Source organism: Natator depressus, chromosome 13 (genome assembly GCF_965152275.1).
Source record: "Natator depressus isolate rNatDep1 chromosome 13, rNatDep2.hap1, whole genome shotgun sequence".
Lineage (NCBI taxonomy): Eukaryota > Metazoa > Chordata > Testudines > Cheloniidae > Natator > Natator depressus.
In genome coordinates this window covers 33,661,162-33,685,090 of record NC_134246.1, presented here as the reverse complement: position 1 = coordinate 33,685,090, position 23,929 = coordinate 33,661,162, and the positions used below count along the sequence as shown (strand labels likewise).

At 45.5% G+C, this 23,929-nt stretch overlaps 1 protein-coding gene and 1 pseudogene across 1 annotated transcript; one reads left to right on the top strand and one right to left on the bottom strand.

Moving 5' to 3' along the window:
• Positions 1-6,244: 6,244 nt before the first annotated feature.
• Positions 6,245-23,929, top strand: part of LOC141997727 (olfactory receptor 5G9-like) — a 32,270-nt pseudogene continuing 14,585 nt past the window's right edge.
• LOC141997903 (olfactory receptor 5G9-like) lies at positions 15,506-16,444 on the bottom strand. Its single transcript, XM_074970489.1, has one exon. The coding sequence runs from the start codon at positions 16,442-16,444 to the stop codon at positions 15,506-15,508; it is 939 nt and encodes a 312-aa protein (XP_074826590.1).

Here is a 23,929-nt window from a genome sequence, read left to right as displayed (position 1 = left end):
TTTGCGCATAAGCTTTCGTGAGCTGCAGCTCACTTCATCGGATGCATACTGTGGAAAGTGTAGAAGATCTTTTTATATACACACAAAGCATGAAAAAATACCTCCTCCCACCCCACTCTCCTGCTGGTAATAGCTTATCTAAAGTGATCACTCTCCTTACAATGTGTATGATAATCAAGTTGGGCCATTTCCAGCACAAATCCAGGTTTTCTCACCCCCTCCCCCCCCCGCCACACAAACCCACTCTCCTGCTGGTAATAGCTTATCTAAAGTGACCACTTTCCTTACAATGTGTATGATAATCAAGGTGGGCCATTTCCAGCACAAATCCAGGGTTTAACAAGAACGTCTGGGGGGGGGGGTGGGTAGGAAAAAACAAGGGGAAATAGGTTACCTTGCATAATGACTTAGCCACTCCCAGTCTCTATTCAAGCGTAAGTTAATTGTATCCAATTTGCAAATGAATTCCAATTCAACAGTTTCTCGCTGGAGTCTGGATTTGAAGTTTTTTTGTTGTAATATAGCAACTTTCATGTCTGTAATCGCGTGAGATTGAAGTGTTCTCCCACTGGTTTATGAATGTTATAATTCTTGACATCTGATTTGTGTCCATTTATTCTTTTACGTAGAGACTGTCCAGTTTGACCAATGTACATGGCAGAGGGGCATTGCTGGCACATGATGGCATATATCACATTGGTGGATGTGCAGGTGAACGAGCCTCTGATAGTGTGGCTGATGTTATTAGGCCCTGTGATGGTGTCCCCTGAATAGATATGTGGGCACAGTTGGCAACGGGCTTTGTTGCAAGGATAGGTTCCTGGGTTAGTGGTTCTGTTGTGTGGTATGTGGTTGCTGGTGAGTATTTGCTTCACGTTGGGGGGCTGTCTGTAGGCAAGGACTGGCCTGTCTCCCAAGATTTGTGAGAGTGTTGGGTCATCCTTCAGGATAAGTTGTAGATCCTTAATAATGCGTTGGAGGGGTTTTAGTTGGGGGCTGAAGGTGACGGCTAGTGGCGTTCTGTTATTTTCTTTGTTAGGCCCATCCTGTAGTAGGTGACTTCTGGGAACTCTTCTGGCTCTATCAATCTGTTTCTTCACTTCCACAGGTGGGTATTGTAGTTGTAAGAATGCTTGATAGAGATCTTGTAGGTGTTTGTCTCTGTCTGAGGGGTTGGAGCAAATACGGTTGTATCGCAGAGCTTGGCTGTAGACGATGGATCGTGTGGTGGGTTTGTGTGTTGGGGGGAGGGGAGGGGGTGAGAAAACCTGGATTTGTGCTGGAAATGGCCCAACTTGATTATCATACACATTGTAAGGGGAGTGATCACTTTAGATAAGCTATTACCAGCAGGAGAGTGGAGTGAGAGGAGGTATTTTTTCATGCTTTGTGTGTATATAAAAAGATCTTCTACACTTTCCACAGTATGCATCCGATGAAGTGAGCTGTAGCTCACGAAAGCTTATGCTCAAATAAATTGGTTAGTCTCTAAGGTGCCACAAGTACTCCTTTTCTTTTTGCGAATACAGACTAACACGGCTGTTACTCTGAAACCTGTCATTATGCAAGGCACTGCATTTAGCCGTACGGAGTGGAAATCTATCAACTGCATGAAAAAACTTTTACAGATACAGACAGACATCATCTTCCTTTCCAAATGCAAACAGATGGACATTGTACCAAAAGGACTGAAGGTAAAAAATCCATTACAATCTACATACCACACAGACTATGCTGACAGCTTGTGCCACAAGCTCTCAAAGAAACTGCGGAATCACCTGATCAACATCCTCTACAGCGAACAGGGAAAGATTAAGAATGAGCTCTCAAAACTGGATACTCTCATAAAAAACCAACCTTCCACACAAACTTCCTTGTGGCTGGACTTTTCTAAAACTAGACAAGCCATTTACAACACACACTTTGCTTCTCTACAAAAGAAAAAGGACACTAAACTTTCTAAACTACTACATGCCACAAGGGGCCACAGCAATGGTTCCCTCAACCCACCCAGCAATATTGTTAACCTATCCAACTATACTCTCAGCCCAGCAGAAGCAGTTGTCCTATCTTGGGGCCTCTCCTTCTGCCCCTCCACCCCCAAGAACATGATACAGTTCTGTGGTGACCTAGAATCCTATTTTCGACGTCTCCGACTCAAGGAATATTTCCAACATACCTCTGAAGAACATACTAATCCACAGAGACCTCCCTACCAACACTACAAAAAGAAGGATTCTAGGTGGACTCCTCCTGAAGGTCGAAACAGCAGACTGGACTTCTACATAGAGTGCTTCCGCTGACGTGCACGGGCTGAAATTGTGGAAAAGCAGCATCACTTGCCCCATAACCTCAGCCGTGCGGAACATAATGCCATCCACAGCCTCAGAAACAACTCTGACATCATAATCAAAAAGCCTGACAAAGGAGGTGCTGTTGTCATCATGAATAGGTTGGAATATGAACAAGAGGCTGCTCAGCAGCTCTCCAACACCACTTTCTACAAGCCATTACCCTCTGATCCCACTGAGAGTTACCAAAAGAAACTACAGCATTTGCTCAAGAAACTCCCTGAAAAAGCACAAGATCAAGTCCGCACAGACACACCCCTGGAACCCCGACCTGGGATATTCTAGCTACTACCCAAGATCCATAAACCTGGAAACCCTGGGCGCCCCATCATCTCAGGCATTGGCACCCTGACAGCAGGATTGTCTGGCTATGTATACTCCCTCCTCAGGCCCTAAGCTACCAGCACTCCCAGCTACCTTCGAGACACCACTGACTTCCTGAGGAAACTACAATCCATCGGTGATCTTCCTGATAACACCATCCTGGCCTCTATGGATGTAGAAGCCCTCTACACCAACATTCCACACAAAGATGGACTACAAGCCGTCAAGAACACTATCCCCGATAATGTCACGGCTAACCTGTTGGCTGAACTTTGTGACTTTGTCCTTACCCATAACTATTTTACATTTGGGGACATTGTATACTTTCAGATCAGCGGCACTGCTATGGGTACCCGCATGGCCCCACAGTATGCCAACATTTTTATGGCTGACTTAGAACAACGCTTCCTCAGCTCTCGTCCCCTAACGCCCCTACTCTACTTGCGCTGTATTGATGACATTGGCCATTATCTTTGAAAACTCGTGGCGAACGGGGGAAGTCCCGGATGACTGGAAAAAGGCTAATGTAGTGCCAATCTTTAAAAAAGGGAAGAAGGAGGATCCTGGGAACTACAGGCCAGTCAGCCTTACCTCAGTCCCTGGAAAAATCATGGAGCAGGTCCTCAAAGAATCAATCCTGAAGCACTTACATGAGAGGAAAGTGATCAGGAACAGTCAGCATGGATTCACCAAGGGAAGGTCATGCCTGACTAATCTAATCGCCTTTTATGATGAGATTACTGGTTCTGTGGATGAAGGGAAAGCAGTGGATGTATTGTTTCTTGACTTTAGCAAAGCTTTTGACACGGTCTCCCACAGTATTCTTGTCAGCAAGTTAAGGAAGTATGGGCTGGATGAATGCACTATAAGGTGGGTAGAAAGCTGGCTAGATTGTCGGGCTCAACGGGTAGTGATCAATGGCTCCATGTCTAGTTGGCAGCCGGTGTCAAGTGGAGTGCCCCAGGGGTCGGTCCTGGGGCCGGTTTTGTTCAATATCTTCATAAATGATCTGGAGGATGGTGTGGATTGCACTCTCAGCAAATTTGCGGATGATACTAAACTCGGAGGAGTGGTAGATACGCTGGAGGGGAGGGATAGGATACAGAAGGACCTAGACAAATTGGAGGATTGGGCCAAAAGAAATCTGATGAGGTTCAATAAGGATAAGTGCAGGGTCCTGCACTTAGGATGGAAGAATCCAATGCACCGCTACAGACTAGGGACCGAATGGCTAGGCAGCAGTTCTGCGGAAAAGGACCTAGGGGTGACAGTGGACGAGAAGCTGGATATGAGTCAGCAGTGTGCCCTTGTTGCCAAGAAGGCCAATGGCATTTTGGGATGTATAAGTAGGGGCATAGCGAGCAGATCGAGGGACGTGATCGTTCCCCTCTATTCGACACTGGTGAGGCCTCATCTGGAGTACTGTGTCCAGTTTTGGGCCCCACACTACAAGAAGGATGTGGATAAATTGGAGAGAGTCCAGCGAAGGGCAACAAAAATGATTAGGGGTCTAGAGCACATGACTTATGAGGAGAGGCTGAGGGAGCTGGGATTGTTTAGTCTGCAGAAGAGAAGAATGAGGGGGGATTTGATAGCTGCTTTCAACTACCTGAAAGGGGGTTCCAAAGAGGATGGCTCTAGACTGTTCTCAATGGTAGCAGATGACAGAACGAGGAGTAATGGTCTCAAGTTGCAATGGGGGAGGTTTAGATTGGATATTAGGAAAAACTTTTTCACTAAGAGGGTGGTGAAACACTGGAATGCGTTACCTAGGGAGGTGGTAGAATCTCCTTCCTTAGAGGTTTTTAAGGTCAGGCTTGACAAATCCCTGGCTGGGATGATTTAACTGGGAATTGGTCCGGCTTCGAGCAGGGGGTTGGACTAGATGACCTTCTGGGGTCCCTTCCAACCCTGATATTCTATGATTCTATGATTCTATCTGGACCCATGGAAAAGAAGCCCTTGAGGAATTCCACCATGATTTTAACAATTTCCATCCCACCATCAACCTCAGCCTGGTCCAGTCCACACAAGAGATCCACTTCCTGGACACTACAGTGCTAATAAACAATGGTCACATAAACACCACCCTATACCGGAAACCTACTGACCGCTATTCCTACCTACATGCCTCCAGCTTTCACCCTGACCACACCACACGATTCATCGTCTACAGCCAAGCTCTGCGATACAACCACATTTGCTCCAACCCCTCAGACAGAGACAAACACCTACAAGATCTCTGTCAAGCATTCTTACAACTACAGTACCCACCTGCGGAAGTGAAGAAACAGATTGATAGAGCCAGAAGAGTTCCCAGAAGTCACCTACTACAGGACAGGCCTAACAAAGAAAATAACAGAACGCCACTAGCTGTCACCTTCAGCCCCCAACTAAAACCCCTCCAACGCATTACTAAGGATCTACAACCTATCCTGAAGGATGACCCAACACTCTCACAAATCTTGGGAGACAGGCCAGTCCTTGCCTACAGACAGCCCCCCAACATGAAGCAAATACTCACCAGCAACTGCATACCACACAACAGAACCACTAACCCAGGAACCTATCCTTGCAACAAAGCCCGTTGCCAACTGTGCCCACATATCTATTCAGGGGACACCATCACAGGGCCTAATAACATCAGCCACACTATCAGAGGCTCGTTCACCTGCACATCCACCAATGTGATATATGCCATCATGTGCCAGCAATGCCCCTCTGCCATGTACATTGGTCAAACTGGACAGTCTCTACGTAAAAGAATAAATGGACACAAATCAGATGTCAAGAATTATAACATTCATAAACCAGTGGGAGAACACTTCAATCTCTCTGGTCACGCGATTACAGACATGAAAGTTGCTATATTACAACAAAAAAACTTCAAATCCAGACTCCAGCGAGAAACTGTTGAATTGGAATTCATTTGCAAATTGGATACAATTAACTTAGGCTTGAATAGAGACTGGGAGTGGCTAAGTCATTATGCAAGGTAACCTATTTCCCCTTGTTTTTTCCTACCCACCCCCCCCCCCCCAGACGTTCTTGTTAAACCCTGGATTTGTGCTGGAAATGGCCCACCTTGATTATCATACACATTGTAAGGAGAGTGGTCACTTTAGATAAGCTATTACCAGCAGGAGAGTGGGTTTGTGTGGCGGGGGGGAGGGGGTGAGAAAACCTGGATTTGTGCTGGAAATGGCCCAACTTGATTATCATACACATTGTAAGGAGAGTGATCACTTTAGATAAGCAATTACCAGCAGGAGAGTGGGGTGGGAGGAGGTATTTTTTCATGCTTTGTGTGTATATAAAAAAGATCTTCTGCACTTTCCACAGTATGCATCCGATGAAGTGAGCTGTAGCTCACGAAAGCTTATGCGCAAATAAATTGGTTAGTCTCTAAGGTGCCACAAGTACTCCTTTTCTTTTTGCGAATACAGACTAACACGGTTGTTACTCTGAAATAACTCAGTTAGGCACCTTTGAAAACCCCCATCCTCACATCTCTTAATGTTTGTGTTGTCTTTCTCTTTACAGGTTAGCATTTTGCTCAACAAACCAGCATGGAAAATCAAACCACAGTGACTGAGTTTATTCTTATGGGACTCGCCAGTGACCCACAGCTCCAGATTTTCCTCTTCCTGGTGTTTTTGGTTATTTACCTAAGCACCCTGCTGGGGAACATGCTGATCATGCTAGTGATAAGGGCTGACCCTCACCTACACACACCCTTGTCTTTTTTCTTGAGTAACTTGTCCTTTGTAGATATCTGCTATTCCTCCATTACCATCCCGAAGATGCTGGTGAACTTCCTAGTATAGCAGAAAACTATTTCTATTGGCAGCTGCCTCATCCAGATGTTCTTCTTTCTGGCATCAGGAACGACAGAGATCTTCATGCTCTCAGCCATGGCTTATGATCGCTATGAAGCAATATGCCACCCCTTGAACTACATACAAAACATGAGCAAATGGGTCTGTATCCAGCTTGCCAGAGGTGCATGGGCAATAGGATTTACTCTTGCACTGGTAAATACCCTTCTTGTCCTAAGAGTGCACTTCTGTAAATTCAACAAAATCAACCATTTTTTGTTGTGAAATCCCTCCTGTTCTACATATCTCAAGCAGTGACACCTTGGCCAATGGGGCCATATCCAGCGTTATTGTGGGACTGGGTTTGTCATCAGTTATCATTGTTTCTTATATTCTCATCATCTCCACCATCCTCAGAATCTGCTCCACCGAGCGGCGGCACAAAGCCTTTTCCACCTGCTGATCCCACCTGACTGTGGTTCTATTATTCTACGTAACAGCATTTTTTAAGTACCTGAGACCAGCCTCAGGATCCTCCCTCGAAAAAATAGTTACTGTGCAGTACGGCATCTTAACCCCTATGCTAAACCTCTGGAAATCACAGAGGTAAAGACCTCCCTGCGGAAAGTCCGAGGGAAACACCTATGTTTTCCAAGCACAATGGGGCCAAAATAATTGTTTAATAAAGGTGCATCCATGTATGCCAGTAAAACCCTGGTTCTGTTTATCTATATGAGTATTGCAGAGTGAAAATTAGAATTTTGTTCCCATGGGAAATTCTAGTATTTCAACATGTGTTTTTTGCCCTGAAAACATAAACACACCCCTATATCTATATTGACATAGAGACAGAAATAGTGAAATGAAAGGTTCTGAAAGTTTTCAATTTGGAAATAATGAGATATTTTACTTTGGCCTTTTTCAATTGAAAGAAAACATTTCATTGTTCCTGAGTTGAAATATTTTGTTTCTCCTTGTTGAACTGACTTTGAAACAAAGCGGTCTGAGTCAATTCAGCATTAATCTGTGTTTCCTTATGGCCATGCACAGCCTCAGGGGAGCTGTAGTTTGGGTTACTAATGCCTCTATTCTCTGTTAGGGTATGTCTACACAGCAACTAGACACCCATGGCTGGCTGGTGCTAGCAGACTTGGGGTCACAGGGGCTGTAACATTGCTGTGTAGCCATCTGGGATCAGGCTGCAGCCTGAGTCCTAGAACCTTGTGGGGTGGGAGGGTCACAAAGCTTGGGCTCCAGACTGAGCCCCCAAGTCTACACAGCAGTGAGCCATCCCCGCAGCCTGCGTGCTACAAACCCGAGTCAGCCGGCATGGGCCAGCTGCAGGATTTTCTTTGCTCTGCAGACATACCCTTATAGGCCAGGTTCCCTGGTCAGATTACAATTTGCATTTGCAGTGACATGACTCCTGTGGAGCATGGAGTGAGCCATATTGGAAGAGAAGATTGAAGGTCTGGAGCAACAGATAACGACCCTGCGTTGCATACGAGAAACTGAGGATTTCCTGGACAAAACTCAGGATATGCTTCTACGGGCACAAAGCTCTAAAGATTTAGAGCAGGTTGCACAGCGGAGCCAAGAGGCCAGTGAAGAAGCGTGGCAACATGTGACCTCCAGAAGAAGAAGGGGGAATGTCCGGGCTTCAGCAACACGGACACAGGTAACTAACCGCTTTCATGTTCTCTCCACAGGTACTAATGCGGAGAGTGGACCAGATGATACGTCTGAGGGAAGGGAGCAGAAGGAGACTCCACTGGTTGGAAGGCATGAGATGCACTGTCCAAGGATTGGGGGTTCCACGACCACCACTCCCAAGAGAAGGAGGCGGGTGGTGGTGGTCGGGGACTCTCTCCTCCGGGGGACTGAGTCATCTATCTGCCTCCCTGACTGGGAAAACCGAGAAGTCTGCTGCTTGCCAGGGGTTAAGATTCGCGATGTGACGGAGAGACTGCCGAGACTCATCAAGCCCTCGGATCGCTACCCCTTCCTGCTTCTCCACGTGGGCACCAATGATACTGCCAAGAATGACCTTGAGCAGATCACTGCAGACTACGTGGCTCTGGGAAGAAGGATAAAGGAGTTTGAGGCGCAAGTGGTGTTCTTGTTCATCCTCCCCGTGGAAGGAAAAGGCCAGGGCAGGGACCGTGGAATCGTGGAAGTCAACGAATGGCTACGCAGGTGGTGTTGGAGAGAAGGCTTTGGATTCTTTGACCATGGGATGGTGTTCCATGAAGGAGGAGTGCTGGGCAGAGACGGGCTCCATCTTACGAAGAGAGGGAAGAGCATCTTTGCGAGCAGGCTGGCTAACCTAGTAAGGAGGGCTTTAAACTAGGTTCACCGGGGGAAGGAGACCAAAGCCCTGAGGTAAGTGGGAAAACAGGATACCGGGAGGAAGCACAGGCAGGAACGTCTGTGAGGGGAGGGCTCCTGCCTCATACTGAGAATGAGGGGCGATCAGCAGGTTATCTCAAGTGCTTATATACGAATGCATAAAGCCTTGGAAACAAGCAGGGAGAACTGGAGGTCCTGGTGATGTCAGGGAATTATGACGTGATTGGAATAACAGAGACTTGGTGGGACAACTCACATGACTGGAGTACTGTCATGGATGGTTATAAACTGTTCAGGAAGGACAGGCAGGGCAGAAAAGGTGGGGGAGTAGCACTGTATGTAAGGGAGCAGTATGACTGCTCAGAGCTCCGGTACGAAACTGCAGAAAAACCTGAGTGTCTCTGGATTAAGTTTAGAAGTGTGAGTAACAAGAGTGATGTAGTGGTGGGAGTCTGCTATAGACCACCGGAGCAGGGAGATGAGGTGGATGAGGCTTTCTTCCGGCAACTCACAGAAGCTACTAGATCGCATGCCCTGGTTCTCATGGGTGACTTTAATTTTCCTGATATTTGCTGGGAGAGCAATACAGCGGTGCATAGACAATCCAGGAAGTTTTTGGAAAGCATAGGGGACAATTTCCTGGTGCAAGTGCTAGACGAGCCAACTAGGGGGGGAGCTTTTCTTGACCTGCTGCTCACAAACAGGGAAGAATTAGTGGGGGAAGCAAAAGTGGATGGGAATCTGGGAGGCAGTGACCATGAGATGGTCGAGTTCAGGATCCTGACACAGGGAAGAAAGGTAAGCAGCAGGATATGGACCCTGGACTTCAGGAAAGCAGACTTTGACTCCCTCAGGGAGCGGATGGGTAGGATCCCCTGGGGGACTAACATGAAGGGGAAAGGAGTCCAGGAGAGCTGGCTGTATTTGAAGGAATCCCTGTTGAGGTTACAGGGACAAACCATCCCGATGAGTCGAAAGAATAGTAAATATGGCAGGCGACCAGCTTGGCTTAATGGTGAAATCCTAGCGGATCTTAAACATAAAAAAAAGAAGCTTACAAGAAGTGGAAGGTTGGACATATGACCAGGGAAGAGTATAAAAATATTGCTCGGGCATGTAGGAATGAAATCAGGAGGGCCAAATCGCACCTGGAGCTGCAGCTAGCAAGAAATGTCAAGAGTAACAAGAAGGGTTTCTTCAGGTATGTTGGCAACAAGAAGAAAGCCAAGGAAAGTGTGGGCCCCTTAATGAATGAGGGAGGCAACCTAGTGACAGAGGATGTGGAAAAAGCTAATGTGCTCAATGCTTTTTTTGCCTCTGTCTTCACTAACAAGGACAGCTCCCAGACTGCTGCGCTGGGCATCACAACATGGGGAGTAGATGGCCAGCCCTCTGTGGAGAAAGAGGTGGTTAGGGACTATTTAGAAAAGCTGGACGTGCACAAGTCCATGGGGCCGGACGAGTTACATCCGAGAGTGCTAAAGGAATTGGCGGATGTGATTGCAGAGCCATTGGCCATTATCTTTGAAAACTTGTGGCGAACGGGGGAAGTCCCGGATGACTGGAAAAAGGCTAATGTAGTGCCCATCTTTAAAAAAGGGAAGAAGGAGGATCCTGGGAACTACAGGCCGGTCAGCCTCACCTCAGTCCCCGGAAAAATCATGGAGCAGGTCCTCAAGGAATCAATCCTGAAGCACTTAGACGTGAGTAAAGTGATCAGGAACAGTCAGCATGGATTCACCAAGGGAAGGTCATGCCTGACTAATCTAATCGCCTTCTGTGATGAGATTACTGATTCTGTGGATGAAGGGAAAGCAGTGGATGTATTGTTTCTTGACTTTAGCAAAGCTTTTGACACTGTCTCCCACAGTATTCTTGTCAGCAAGTTAAAGAAGTATGGGCTGGATGAATGTACTATAAGGTGGGTAGAAAGTTGGCTAGATTGTCAGGCTCAACAGGTAGTGATCAATAGCTCCATGTCTAGTTGGCAGCCGGTGTCAAGTGGAGTGCCCCAGGGGTCGGTCCTGGGGCCGGTTTTGTTCAATATCTTCATAAATGATCTGGAGGATGGTGTGGATTGCACTCTCAGCAAATTTGCGGATGATACTAAACTGGGAGGAGTGGTAGATACGCTGGAGGGCAGAGATAGGATACAGAGGGACCTAGACAAATTGGAGGATTGGGCCAAAAGAAACCTGATGAGGTTCAATAAGGTTAAGTGCAGAGTCCTGCACTTAGGATGGAAGAACCCAATGCACAGCTACAGACTAGGGACCGAATGTCTAGGCAGCAGTTCTGCGGAAAAGGACCTAGGGGTTACAGTGGACGAGAAGCTGGATATGAGTCAGCAGTGTGCCCTTGTTGCCAAGAAGGCCAATGGCATTTTGGGATGTATAAGTAGGGGCATAGCGAGCAGATGGAGGGACGTGATCGTTCCCCTCTATTCGACATTGGTGAGGTCTCATCTGGAGTACTGTGTCCAGTTTTGGGCCCCACACTACAAGAAGGATGTGGATAAATTGGAGAGAGTCCAGCGAAGGGCAACAAAAATGATTAGGGTCTGGAACACATGACTTATGAGGAGAGGCTGAGGGAACTGGGATTGTTTAGTCTGTGGAAGAGAAGAATGAGGGGGGATTTGATAGCTGCTTTCAACTACCTGAGAGGTGGTTCCAAAGAGGATGGTTCTAGACTATTCTCAGTGGTAGAAGAGGACAGGACAAGGAGTAATGGTCTCAAGTTGCAGTGGGGGAGGTTTAGGTTGGATATTAGGATATTAGGTTTTCACTAGGAGGGTGGTGAAACACTGGAATGCGTTATCTAGGGAGGTGGTAGAATCTTCTTCCTTAGAAGTTTTTAAGGTCAGGCTTGACAAAGCCTTGGCTGGGATGATTTGATTGGGATTGGTCCTGCTTTGAGCAGGGGGTTGGACTAGATGACCTCCTGAGGTCCCTTCCAACCCTGATATTCTATGATTCTATGATTCTATGGTGATGAGGGGTGGTGAAACCAAGAACGCTGTTAGCACTTGTGAGAAGAAGGAGAATAATAATAAGTGGTGGTAGTGTTAGAGAGTTGGATTTTCAGAGGAGCCGAAGGGAGGTAGACACTCAAATAACTTGAAATCAAAAGGGAATTTAAATACAAACTCCCTGATGCTCATTTGAAAAGGTCTGTCTCAGCCAAAGAGTCAAAAGTGTTAACATGACCCTGTAACTGTCCAACATTAAAGAGTGTTAAACACTGTTCGGGATTTGGTAATACAGAGACCTCAGACTGTTCGGTATCATGGCAAACACACAATTAAATATCTTTTAGACTTTTTATTAACGATAGAGAGGGGGAAAAAGAAAAAACATTAAAGCATTTGAAATGTAAAGTATTAAGTCAGGCTTTCATTCTGACAACATCCTTTGTTCCCTTTCCTGTTAGCTGGAGGGTTTTTTTAAAAAGGAAACACCCCTTGTTCAACCGTCTCTTAGATGATATTCAACATGGGAATAACTGTCCTTCTTGGGGCAAAGAGAAAAAGTGAGTTGAGATGGGTAGAGGTTATCATTATTGTAAAAGACCTTTACTGTCTTCTAGAAAACCAAACAAGACAAGCACACAAAAAAGGGGAAAGAAAAAAATAAGAAAGATAGAAAATGCAGCTTTTGTCTCCGGTGTTGACTCTCACTTGCAATCTCGCTGTTAGAAAAACATGGGCAGAGCACATGGTCTTACCAGCCACCTGAAGACTTGGCAAACTTAAATGAGCATTGGGCTGTTCTGGTCATTGCATTTAGCTGCCTCTCTGGTCACAAAGTTACAGCAGGGTTGACAAAAGAATCCCCAAACACAGGGCCATCTTTATGATTTATGGGATCCTATGCAGTATTATTAAACTGGTGCCCCTATGCCCGATGGCTGCCCGGGCTCACATATGTATTTTAGATAATGGTGGTCTTTTGATGGATTTATTTTAAAAACTATGTGTCTGAAGATCCAAGCATTTAAGGCTAAAGATGAAGTGAGCTGTAGCTCACAAAAGCTTATGCTCAAATAAATTGGTTAGTCTCTAAGGTGCTACAAGTCCTCCTTTTCTTTTTAAAGATGAATACTGAGATTGTGCATCTAAAAATCTATGCAAGGACTTTTTAGAGCTGTGATTTTATAATCTTCAGCAACACACTAATGAAATATTTTGAAAGCAAATTTTAAACCAAGGTCCTGTAGACTAACATGTTCTGAGTACATATTACAGTAATGCACAACTGTTTTTGTCAGTAAATTCAGAAACTGACAGTATATACCTGGCAGTTGGCAAATGCCTGTTAAATGGCTTCATTACCACTTGAATGGCTCTTTAACAGTTTCAGAGTTGTGCTAATAGGTCTGGTGGGCTGGAAGTCTTTTTCACTTTTAAGTACTAGATCCCCTCCAGAGGAAGACTCACTAGGCTGCAGCAGCCAGCTGTGGTGGGAGCCTTAAGGAAGGGTCAGAACAGGGATAGGAAGAGGTGGCATGGTGGAAACTAAGACCCAGGGATACCCCAAATTTTCAGGTGCCCTAAGCAGCTGCCTATGCTGTGTATGCCTAAGGACAGCCCTGCCAAAACTGCACAGTTCTGGCTGGCTGAGACAAGCTCTTATTAATCAGAAGGACAAAACAGAGAGCTAGGAAAGAGAGAAAAATAAGGTAGGAAGGAAAAGGAAACACTGGGAGAGAAGAGTAGCAGAGTCTTACATCCATGGTGGTGTTCGACATTTAGCCAGAGCCAATGGAGGTGGCAGTGTCATTTGGCTCAATCTCTCTGACCCGATCTGGTCAGGATGTCTCTCAGGATTAGCATGAAGAAGGTCCAGGATCCCAGGAGAAGTTGGGGGTGTTAACCATGGTGATGAAACTTAGTCCTTCCCCTTCTTCAGTCAGCTGGACTCATGGTTGCCAGCTTTCCCCCAAAAGACTCTTCTTGTAAGGAATGCAAAAGGGAGTGATGGGTGGAATAGCTCATCCCTACATTATTGTGCTCACCAGTTAGACCTTGTTAAGGTTCCTTCCCCACTCTGAACTCTAGGGTACAGATGTGGGGACCTGCATGAAAACCTCCTAAGCTTACTTTTACCAGTTTAGGTTAAAACTTCCCCAAGGTACAAACTATTTTACCCTTTGCCCTTGGACTTCCACTGCCACCACCAAACTTTATCTGGGTTCCTGAAAAAACGTAGTTTGGAAACGTCTTTCCCTCCAAAATCCTCCCAACCCTTACACCCCACTTCCTGGGGAAGGTTTGGTAAAACCAAGTTGCATAGGTGACCACAGACCCAAACCCTTGGATCTTAGAACAATGAAAAAACATTCAGTTTCCTTACAAGAAGATTTTTAATAGAAGTAAAAAAGAATCACCTCTGTAAAATCAGGATGGTGAATACCTTAAAGGTAATTAGATTCAAAACATAGAGAATCCCTCTAGGCAAAACCTTAAGTTACAAAAAAGACACGCAGACAGGAATATTCATTCTACTCAGCACAGCTATTTTCTCAGCCATTTAAAGAAATCATAATCTAACACATACCTAGATAGATTACTTATTAAGTTCTAAGACTCCATTCCTGTTCTGTCCCCGGCAAAAGCATCACACAGACAGACACAGACCCTTTGTTTTTCTCCCTCCTCCCAGCTTTTGAAAGTATCTTGTCTCCTCATTGGTCATTTTGGTCAGGTGCCAGCGAGGTTACCTTTAGCTTCTTAACCCTTTACAGGTGAGAGGATTTTTCCTCTGGCCAGGAGGGATTTTAAAGGGGTTTACCCTTCCCTTTATATTTATGACAGGCCTAATTTCAGACACACCGATTTTGTTTCATCGATTCCTGGTCCTACTGTTCTCTTATTTACCAGGTGTGATCTTAACACAGTCCTTGACTTATATTGGGCAGACTTTTTGTTTGGACTCATTCAGTCTTTCTGTTTCCCCTTTCCCATCAACATTTGTTGTTATAGGTTACTGTGACTCCTTATGAACTTTCACTGACTTTTCACAGTTGAGGTCCTAATTAGCGTAAATGTATGGGCACAGTTACCACAAGACTACACAGACAGGAGTTCAAAGGAGTGTGTGAAAGTTGCTACTATTATCCCTAGGATTAACCTACATTTTCAGAGGTACCTACAAGATATTGATCCCCAATTCATATTAATATCATACAGCAATGAAGATCATATTGCGAACTGCCATTAATTTAGGCTTGGATTTTTTTTTAAAGATTCTCAAAAATTTAGGCACAGAAATCCCACTGATTTTCAGTGGGATTCAGAGGCAAATTCCCTTAACCTTCTATCAAATTCTCTAACCTTCTATGAAAATCTCATCACTAGCCAGTTTAATATTCATGGGAATTGTGGACCTACACCAGTTAAGTAGCTTTGAGAACTCCAGTGTAGGTGACTCACTAGATGACTCAAGAAATGTAGAGAAGAGCCAGAAGTTGAACTCAGATCTCATTAGTCGCAATCAAAAGACCATCCTTCCTCTGTAGGAATAAATACACTGAAATAAATTAAAGTAAATAAATATACACATGTTCTCAGTCTATATAATATAGGATCACAATATAGAAGCAGTCTCTGGCCAACGTTTCTTCTGTAAGTCTTTATTATACGCCCAATGGATAACATTAAACCTATTTGAGGAACTTGAATTTTCTTAGCATTTTCCCCAGAGCTGTTTTCACTTCTTTGTTTTTCAGGCTGTAGATGATGGGGTTTAACATGGGGGTCAAGATGCTGTACTGGATGGAAATTAGTCTGTCTGGCATTGATGCAGAATCTGCATTTGGTTTCAGGTACAGAAAAAACCCCGTCAGGTACAATAAACCCACCACAATGAGGTGGGAACTGCAGGTGGAGAAGGCTTTATGCCTGCCCACCATGGAGCGTATCTTCAGGACGGTGGAGATGATGTGAATGTAGGAGACCAGGGTGAGGAGGAAAGAGCTCAATCCAAATACCACAAGGGTTGCAAAAAGCACCACTTTATTGATGGTGGAGTCAGTGCAGGAGAGTTGTAGCAGGGGAGGGAGCTCACAGCTGAAATGACTGATTGCACTGGGTCCACAGAAATGAAGGTTCAGCACAGGAACCGTATTTATCAGGGCATGCAAGAAACCCAAAGCCCATATACTCAGCACCATTTGGACACAGATACGTTTGTTCATTATGCCCAGGTAATGTAGTGGGTCACAAATGGCTGTGTATCGGTCATAAGCCATGGCTGAGAGAGTGAAAATTTCAACTCCAACAAACAGAGTAAAAAAGAATATCTGAGTAATGCAGCCATTGAAGGAAATTTTCTTCTGCTCTGCTAGGAAGTTCTCTAGCATCTTAGGCACCGTGACTGAGGAATAGCAGATATCGACAAACGATAAATGGGACAGGAAGAAGTACATGGGGGTGTGAAGCTGAGGATCAGCCTTTATTACTCCCATGATCACCATATTCCCTGCAAAGGTGATGAGATAAATCACTAAAAATACCAGGAAGAGGAACTGCTGGAGCTGTGGATCATCAGACAGTCCCAAGAGAATGAAGTCGGTCACCATCGTTTGATTGTCCTTTGCCATTAACCCAGGAAACCCTTCATCTGTAAGAGCAGAAACAGAATTTATTTAAATGAAATTGCAATTCACCTGTGATAAATAGATAGTGAAACAGGGAGATGATCTAAATGATAGGACAATTGCAAAGTCATCTTTATTAAATGGTTATTAACTCTCCACCGTCACACTTATCTTTGCTGGTCCCAATTTCACAGGATTTTGCATTTAGTATTTCCATCACAGAGCTTTCTTCCCTTTTGCTGGGAGCTCCGCTTGCCTCTCTCCTGAAAACACTTTTCTCCCCCCAAGACCATGCAGGGTCCTGTTGTGCTCTCATTAACATTGGTACAGTGCATAGCCCCAAGCATAGAACTGGATCCAGACACTTTAGAATAAATCCTCCCTTTCCAGCCGATTGTAAATACCCCTCCAACAATATATACGGCACTGAAAATAGTTGAGAAAGCCTCAAGGAACATAAAATTCTGTACAAAAAAAATCTTCCTATTTTAGTCCCTGTAATCACTTCCCTCTACACCCCTCAGTGGTTGATACCATCTCCGATTCTGCCTCCCTTTTGACTAGAAAATAAAATAAGTATTAACCAGGGGTAACTCTCTTGGCATCAAAGGGCTCGATTCTCCTCTTACCATAGCGTTGATGAGGAGTAATTCCACTGGATTTGATGGGGCAGATTCGCCCCTCACTTGTGTTCTGCTGCTGTAAAGCTTGTGTACGTGAGAGGGGAATCAAGCCTAAAGATTCTGTGTTTTTACATGACACCAAATGTGATGAAACTGGGAACGTTCTGTAACATTTTTACAAGCATTGGTGTTGTCACTCATTAGGTGAAGAAGGGTTAAAATCCTTCCTCTGGAATAGGGGGAAGGCATGAAGTGTATAGGTCATATCCCTGCCTGGAGGGGTATGAATGGGCCATCGAGGGCCGGCTGGAATCAACACATAGCACTGGAGGACACGGAAAAGACATGGGGAAACCCAGCGACTGAACAGACACACTTAATGAAAGGGAGGCATAGGTGGGCTGAACGTGTGAACCCAGGGGGGTGTAGCCACGCAGGGGCAATGGACTGGTGGTGTCAGGAGCCTGCACTAAGACACAGGTTCCCAGACGTGCACACAGAGGTTCTCATTTGGGGCTGAGAGTCAACAGGACACAGACGGATTATGCAGGAGCATGACATTGTGGAGCCATGGCATCTGCCAGTCTGAACTCTGCTTTAACCGTTGTTTCACTATGCGATGCCAAATGCTTCCTGGTGCTGTCTTCCAGTTGCCTACGGAACTCTACCCTCTTTTGGGAGAGGCTGCTCCGGGCTGCTGCAAAGACTCGCTGCCTTGCATTGATCCCTGAAGGGGTAAAGTCTCTCTCAGGGCCTTGATTTCAGTTGGACTTGCTGCAGTGAGCTCACAGTGAGAAACAGGGGTGCTGGAGCCCAAAGACAGAGTCTCAGCGGCATCAAGGCTGTGTGGCTAACCCTTGTGGAAAAGTGTGACCCTTTGGGGTCTGGATACTCCCAGGAGACTGTTCAAAAGCCAGGGCACAACACAGAACTGTAATCCCATGGCAGCATGCTCCTATATCATTAGCATTGTTATTATATGGTTATTCCATATTGTATGACAGACGCTACTGAGTCCCTCCTCATTGCCTGCAGACTTCTCTCCTCTTATTACAATATTACTGCTTTTACAGCAGCAACTGCTGGCTCTCCCAACATTACCGTTTCTTCCTAGACAACACTGAACATCTCCCAGAGGTGGTCTTGCCCTGAGACATTCACAGATTCCCACAATTGTGCTGTCACCTGCAGCTCCAAGTCATAGAATCATAGAATCATAGAATATCAGGGTTGGAAGGGACCCAGAAGGTCATCTAGTCCAACCCCCTGCTCGAAGCAGGACCAATTCCCAGTTAAATCATCCCAGCCAGGGCTTTGTCAAGCCTGACCTTAAAAACCTCTAAGGAAGGAGATTCTACCACCTCCCTAGGTAACGCATTCCAGTGTTTCACCACCCTCTTAGTGAAAAAGTTTTTCCTAATATCCAATCTAAACCTCCCCCATTGCAACTTGAGACCATTACTCCTCGTTCTGTCATCTGCTACCATTGAGAACAGTCTAGAGCCATCCTCTTTGGAACCCCCTTTCAGGTAGTTGAAAGCAGCTATCAAATCCCCCCTCATTCTTCTCTTCTGCAGACTAAACAATCCCAGCTCCCTCAGCCTCTCTTCATAAGTCATGTGCTCTAGACCCCTAATCATTTTTGTTGCCCTTCGCTGGACTCTCTCCAATTTATCCACATCCTTCTTGTAGTGTGGGGCCCAAAACTGGACACAGTACTCCAGATGAGGCCTCACCAGTGTCGAATAGAGGGGAACGATCACATCCCTCGATCTGCTCGCTATGCCCCTACTTATACATCCCAAAATGCCATTGGCCTTCTTGGCAACAAGGGCACACTGTTGACTCATATCCAGCTTCTCGTCCACTGTCACCCCTAGGTCCTTTTCCGCAGAACTGCTGCCTAGCCATTCGGTCCCTAGTCTGTAGCGGTGCATTGGATTCTTCCATCCTAAGTGCAGGACCCTGCACTTATCCTTATTGAAACTCATCAGATTTCTTTTGGCCCAATCCTCCAATTTGTCTAGGTCCTTCTAGTCCCAGAGAAGTGGCCATTAAGGCCGCAATTAAGGAAAGCATCCTTAGGTCAGCAGTTAAGCAAGTGATTAAGTTAAGCATGAAATTAAGTGCTGTTCATAGAATCATGGAATATTAGGACTCCTTTTACCCTCATATTATTCCCCCAGGGGATCTTGCCCATCAGTTCCCTGAGGGAGTCAAAGTCTGCTTTTCTGAAGTCCAGGGTCCGTATTCTGCTGCTTTCCTTTCTTCCTTGTGTCAGGATCCTGAACTCGACCATCTCATGGTCACTGCCTCCCAGGTTCCCAGCCACTTTTGCTTCCCCTACTAATTCTTCCCGGTTTGTGAGCAGCAGATCAAGAAGAGCTCTGCCCCTAGTTGGTTCCTCCAGCACTTGCACCAGGAAATTGTCCCCTACATATTTCCAAAAACTTCCTGGATTGTCTATGCACCGCTGTATTGCTCTCCCAGCAGATATCAGGGTGATTGAAGTCTCCCATGAGAACCAGGGCCTGCGATCTAGTAACTTCCGTGAGTTGCCGGAAGAAAGACTCGTCCACCTCATCCCCCTGGTCTGGTGGTCTATAGCAGACTCCCACCATGACATCACCCTTGTTGTTCACACTTCTAAACTTAATCCAGAGACTCAGGTTTTTCTGCAGTTTCATACTTGAGCTCTGAGCAGTCATACTGCTCCCTTACATACAGTTCAACTCCCCCATCTTTTCTGCCCTGCCTGTCCTTCCTGAACAGTTTATATCCATCCATGACAGTACTCCAGTCATGTGAGTTATCCCACCAAGTCTCTGTTATTCCAATCACATCAAAATTCCTTGACTGTGCCAGGACTTCCAGTTCTCCCTGCTTGTTTCCCAGGCTTCTTGCATTTGTGTATAGGCACTTGAGATAACTCGCTGATCGTCCCTCTTTCTCAGTATGAGGCAGGAGCCCTCCCCTCTCGCACGCTCCTGCTCGTGCCTCCCGGAAGCACTTCCCCACTTACCTCAGGGCTTTGGTCTCCTTTCCCCGGTGAACCTGGTTTAAAGCCCTCCTCACTAGGTTAGCCAGCCTACTTGTGAAGATGCTCTTCCCTCTCTTTGCTAGGTGGATCCCGTCTCTGCCTAGCACTCCTCCTTCATGGAACACCATCCCATGGTCAAAGAATCCAAAGCCTTCTCTCCAACACCACCTGCGTAGCCATTCGTTGACTTCCACGACTCGATGGTCTCTACCCAGGCCTTTTCCTTCCACAGGGAAGATGGACGAGAACACCATTGCACCTCAAACTCCTTTATCCTTCTTCCCAGAGCCACGTAGTCTGCAGTGATCTGCTCAAGGTCATTCTTGGCAGTATCATTGGTGCCCACGTGGAGAAGCAGGAAGGGGTAGCGATCAGAGGGCTTGATGAGTTTCAGCAGTCTCTCCGTCACATCGTAAATCCTAGCTCTTGGCAAGCAGCAGACTTCTCGGTTTTTCCGGTTGGGGCAGCAGATAGGTGACTCAGTCCCCCTGAGGAGAGAGTCCCCGACCACCGCCACCCACCTCCTTCTCTTGGCAGCGCTGGTCGTGGAACCCCCAATCCTTGGACAGTGCATCTCATGCCTTCCAATCGGCGGAGTCTCCTTCTGTTCCCTTCCCTCAGATGTACCATCTAGTCCACTCTCCGCATTAGTACCTGTGGAGAGAACATGAAAACAGTTACTTACCTGTATCTGCGTTGCTGGTACATGGATGCTCCCCTTTCTTCTTCTGGAGGTCACATGCTGACAAATTTCTTCACGGTCCTTCTGTCCCCGCTGCGCAGCCTGCTCTGAATCTTCAGATCATTGTGTCCATAGAAGCATATCCTGACGTCTGTGGGCTCTCCCCAGGCAAACTCCCTCTGTTAGCCTCTCTGCTGTTTGCTGCTCAGCTGGTTCGCAGCTGACTGGCTTTTTATAACAGTCAGGCCCACTCAAGGCTCACCTGGAACAAAGCACTCCCAATTCACACTTTTCAAACCACCAATCAAGCACACGGTCAAACTGTCAAATTGTCTCCACAACAGACACTCAGATACTCACCAACACAGACTCCTTAATGCAACCCTTAGCATACCTCCTCTCAGGCAGATCCCAGGCAAACTCCCTCTATTAGCCTCTCTGCTGTTCGCTGCTGTTCTGAATAGTGGCCTGGAGGAGGAAGATTAGATAGATAGATAAGGTGGGTGAGGTGATATCTTTTATTGGACCAACTTCTGTTGGTGAAAGAGACAAGGTTTCTCATTTTCCCATAGTTCTTCTTCAGGGCTGGGAAAAGTATAGACAGACCAAATTTGTGGCATGCAGAATACTACTTTGATCTGTGATTCAGCTGTGACTTCTTCAACTTTGAGCTGCAATTCAAGACCTCAGGCTAATCTCATAATTGACACTGATACCAGCGAAGAAACTGAGTCAGTCAGGTGTCAGGAAAGTGGCTGCTAAACCAGGGAAACACACTGTTTGGGCCTCATGATAAATTCAGTGCAGGATCTCACAACAAGGGACATGGTTATGGAGCAGATGGGTGAGAGAGAAATAAAGAAGCTTAATATTTAAAGGCTACACCATTCAATGAAGGCTCAAGAGAGTTGTGAAGAGGAGTGAGGGATTTGAAATCAAATAAAGAAAACCTCAATGATTTAGAGGGCGAATGACAGTGGGAAAAATAATTCACAGAACTATAAAAATTACTGCTCTTAAGTTTTATCCAAGGGACCCTTTCTGGGTCTTTAATGAAATTGGTTGATTGAAAGAAATTAGCCTCTTGGTTATAAATGTTCTCCTTCATATGTACCCTCAATGCTGTTTGATTCACCACCTCTCAGCATCAGGGATATTTTAACACATTGACCTGAAATAAATAATACAGCCAAACTCACCTGAGGACTGCGTGGGAATGAGAGAAACCATGAGACGGCAGTACTTGTCCTCTGGAGTTCTGGTGGCACAGATGAGAGAGTATCTATCTAATCTATCTATCTGTCTCTGTACACCCCATCTATCTATCTATCAATCTATCTCTTCTGATATTTAAGGAAATTGCCTGTTTTTCATGCTGACCAGCCAAATCCTTTTTGACATAGGAGGAATTGGGTAGAACTGGATCTAAGTTATATCAAGACCTTCTTCCTCTTTCCTCTGCTGAGAATAAAGAGATGGCCTTTATCTGACTTCAAATTTCTAATGAGTTCTGGGAGGAAGCTGTTTACCTTTGGGACCTGTTCCCTGAAGTCTGTGTTTACATCACATTTGTTTGCCAACACATAAAGTTCATCCTATGTTTAGTATATCCAGAGATGTGGCTGTGGGCCAGGGTCAGGGAGTCGAATTGCTGGGAGGGTCTGCTAAATTTTAAAAGGAATTAGAGCTGGTGTTCAATCCACGAGTCTGGACTATCGCCGGTGTACTATGGAGTTGTTCCATGTTTGCAGAAAGGGAAATTCATGTATACTCATCCCCCCACCTGTTTACTTCCACAAGCATTTTGATGGGATGGCAAATGACTGCAGTGGAAAGTGCAAATGAATGGGAAAAGTAGGGGAATCACAATCATGTTTTATTATGGAAAGGACACATCTGACATGCTTATAACCTCCCTGCCCAAACTCCCCATCACTGACCCCCAGATTTCCCCCAACACAAGCAGACCCCTTAATTACACTTTAGTGCTGCAACTTGGACACATCTCACCATATTGTTTCTTGCTGTCCATTTCCTCTATTGGGTGTACTTTACTTTTTAGTAGGATCAAATCTCCTTTCGTTGCCTGCAGCCCCTTTCCCCTAATCCCACCTATGGTCATTTTCCAGATTGATTGTCCTTGGGTTTTCAAAGGGGTCTAAGGGATTTAGGTACCCAGTGCCATTGAACATCAATAGGAGTTAGGCACCTAACTTCATTAGGCTCTTTTTAAAAATCCCACAAATGGAATTGGTGCATTTTCTAAAGAACCTAAGGAAGCCCATGTGATGACCCAAGTCTTGAACCCAGGCCTGGGAGTCCCCACACAGCTTCCACCCAGTGCCTACTGAAATCTGATGGGCTGAGAAGCTACTAACACTATAATCCCAGCCAAGACACCACACACAGGAGCTCGGACAGGAAGATCACCCAGCTCAACTGATTGGTCCAAGTACACCACAGGATCTCAGCCGGGCTCTGTGGCCCCCTGGGTGTCCACGATCAGGTTTCAGAGAGCCCACTGAGGACCAGGTTTCACATCTGGGTGGAGGGGCTCAGGCTTCAGCCTGTATCAAACATAAGTCATTGTTGAGAGAATGAAAACTCCACAGCTAAGTGGATGAGGAACACTTGACCAAAAAAAAAAAAGGTCAATTTTTGCACATGGTTTTGACAGGAAATTTCTAAATGAAATGAAAGAACAGTTCTGTTTCATTTTGCTTTAATTGCCATTTTTACATTTTTTTAAAATAACAAATGTTGAATGACGTAGACTGTCAGAATTATAGAATTTCATTTCCCTTCCTCTTTCTCCTTCCCCTCCCAAAAATTGTGCACAATTTTCAAACAAAATAAATGGAATGGAATGAATATGTATTAGCATGCACCACACTGTACTTTAATCCTTTACATTTCTCAGCAGGCATGAAAAATAATGAAGAGGACAGATCACTTATTCAGAGCAATCTGGATGTCTTGGTAAACTGGATGCAAGCAAACACTGTATGTTTTAATATGGCTAAATGTAGATGGATACATCTAGGAACAAAGATGTAGGCACACTAACAGGACAGAGCTATCCTGGGAGGAAATGACTCTGAAAAAGATTTGGGGTTTATGGTGGATAATCAACTGAACATGAG

What these genes read in the sequence shown, in the direction of transcription:
- LOC141997903 (XM_074970489.1), bottom strand. Translation starts at nt 16,444, where the DNA reads ATGGCAAAGGACAATCAAACGATGGTGACCGACTTCATTCTCTTGGGA.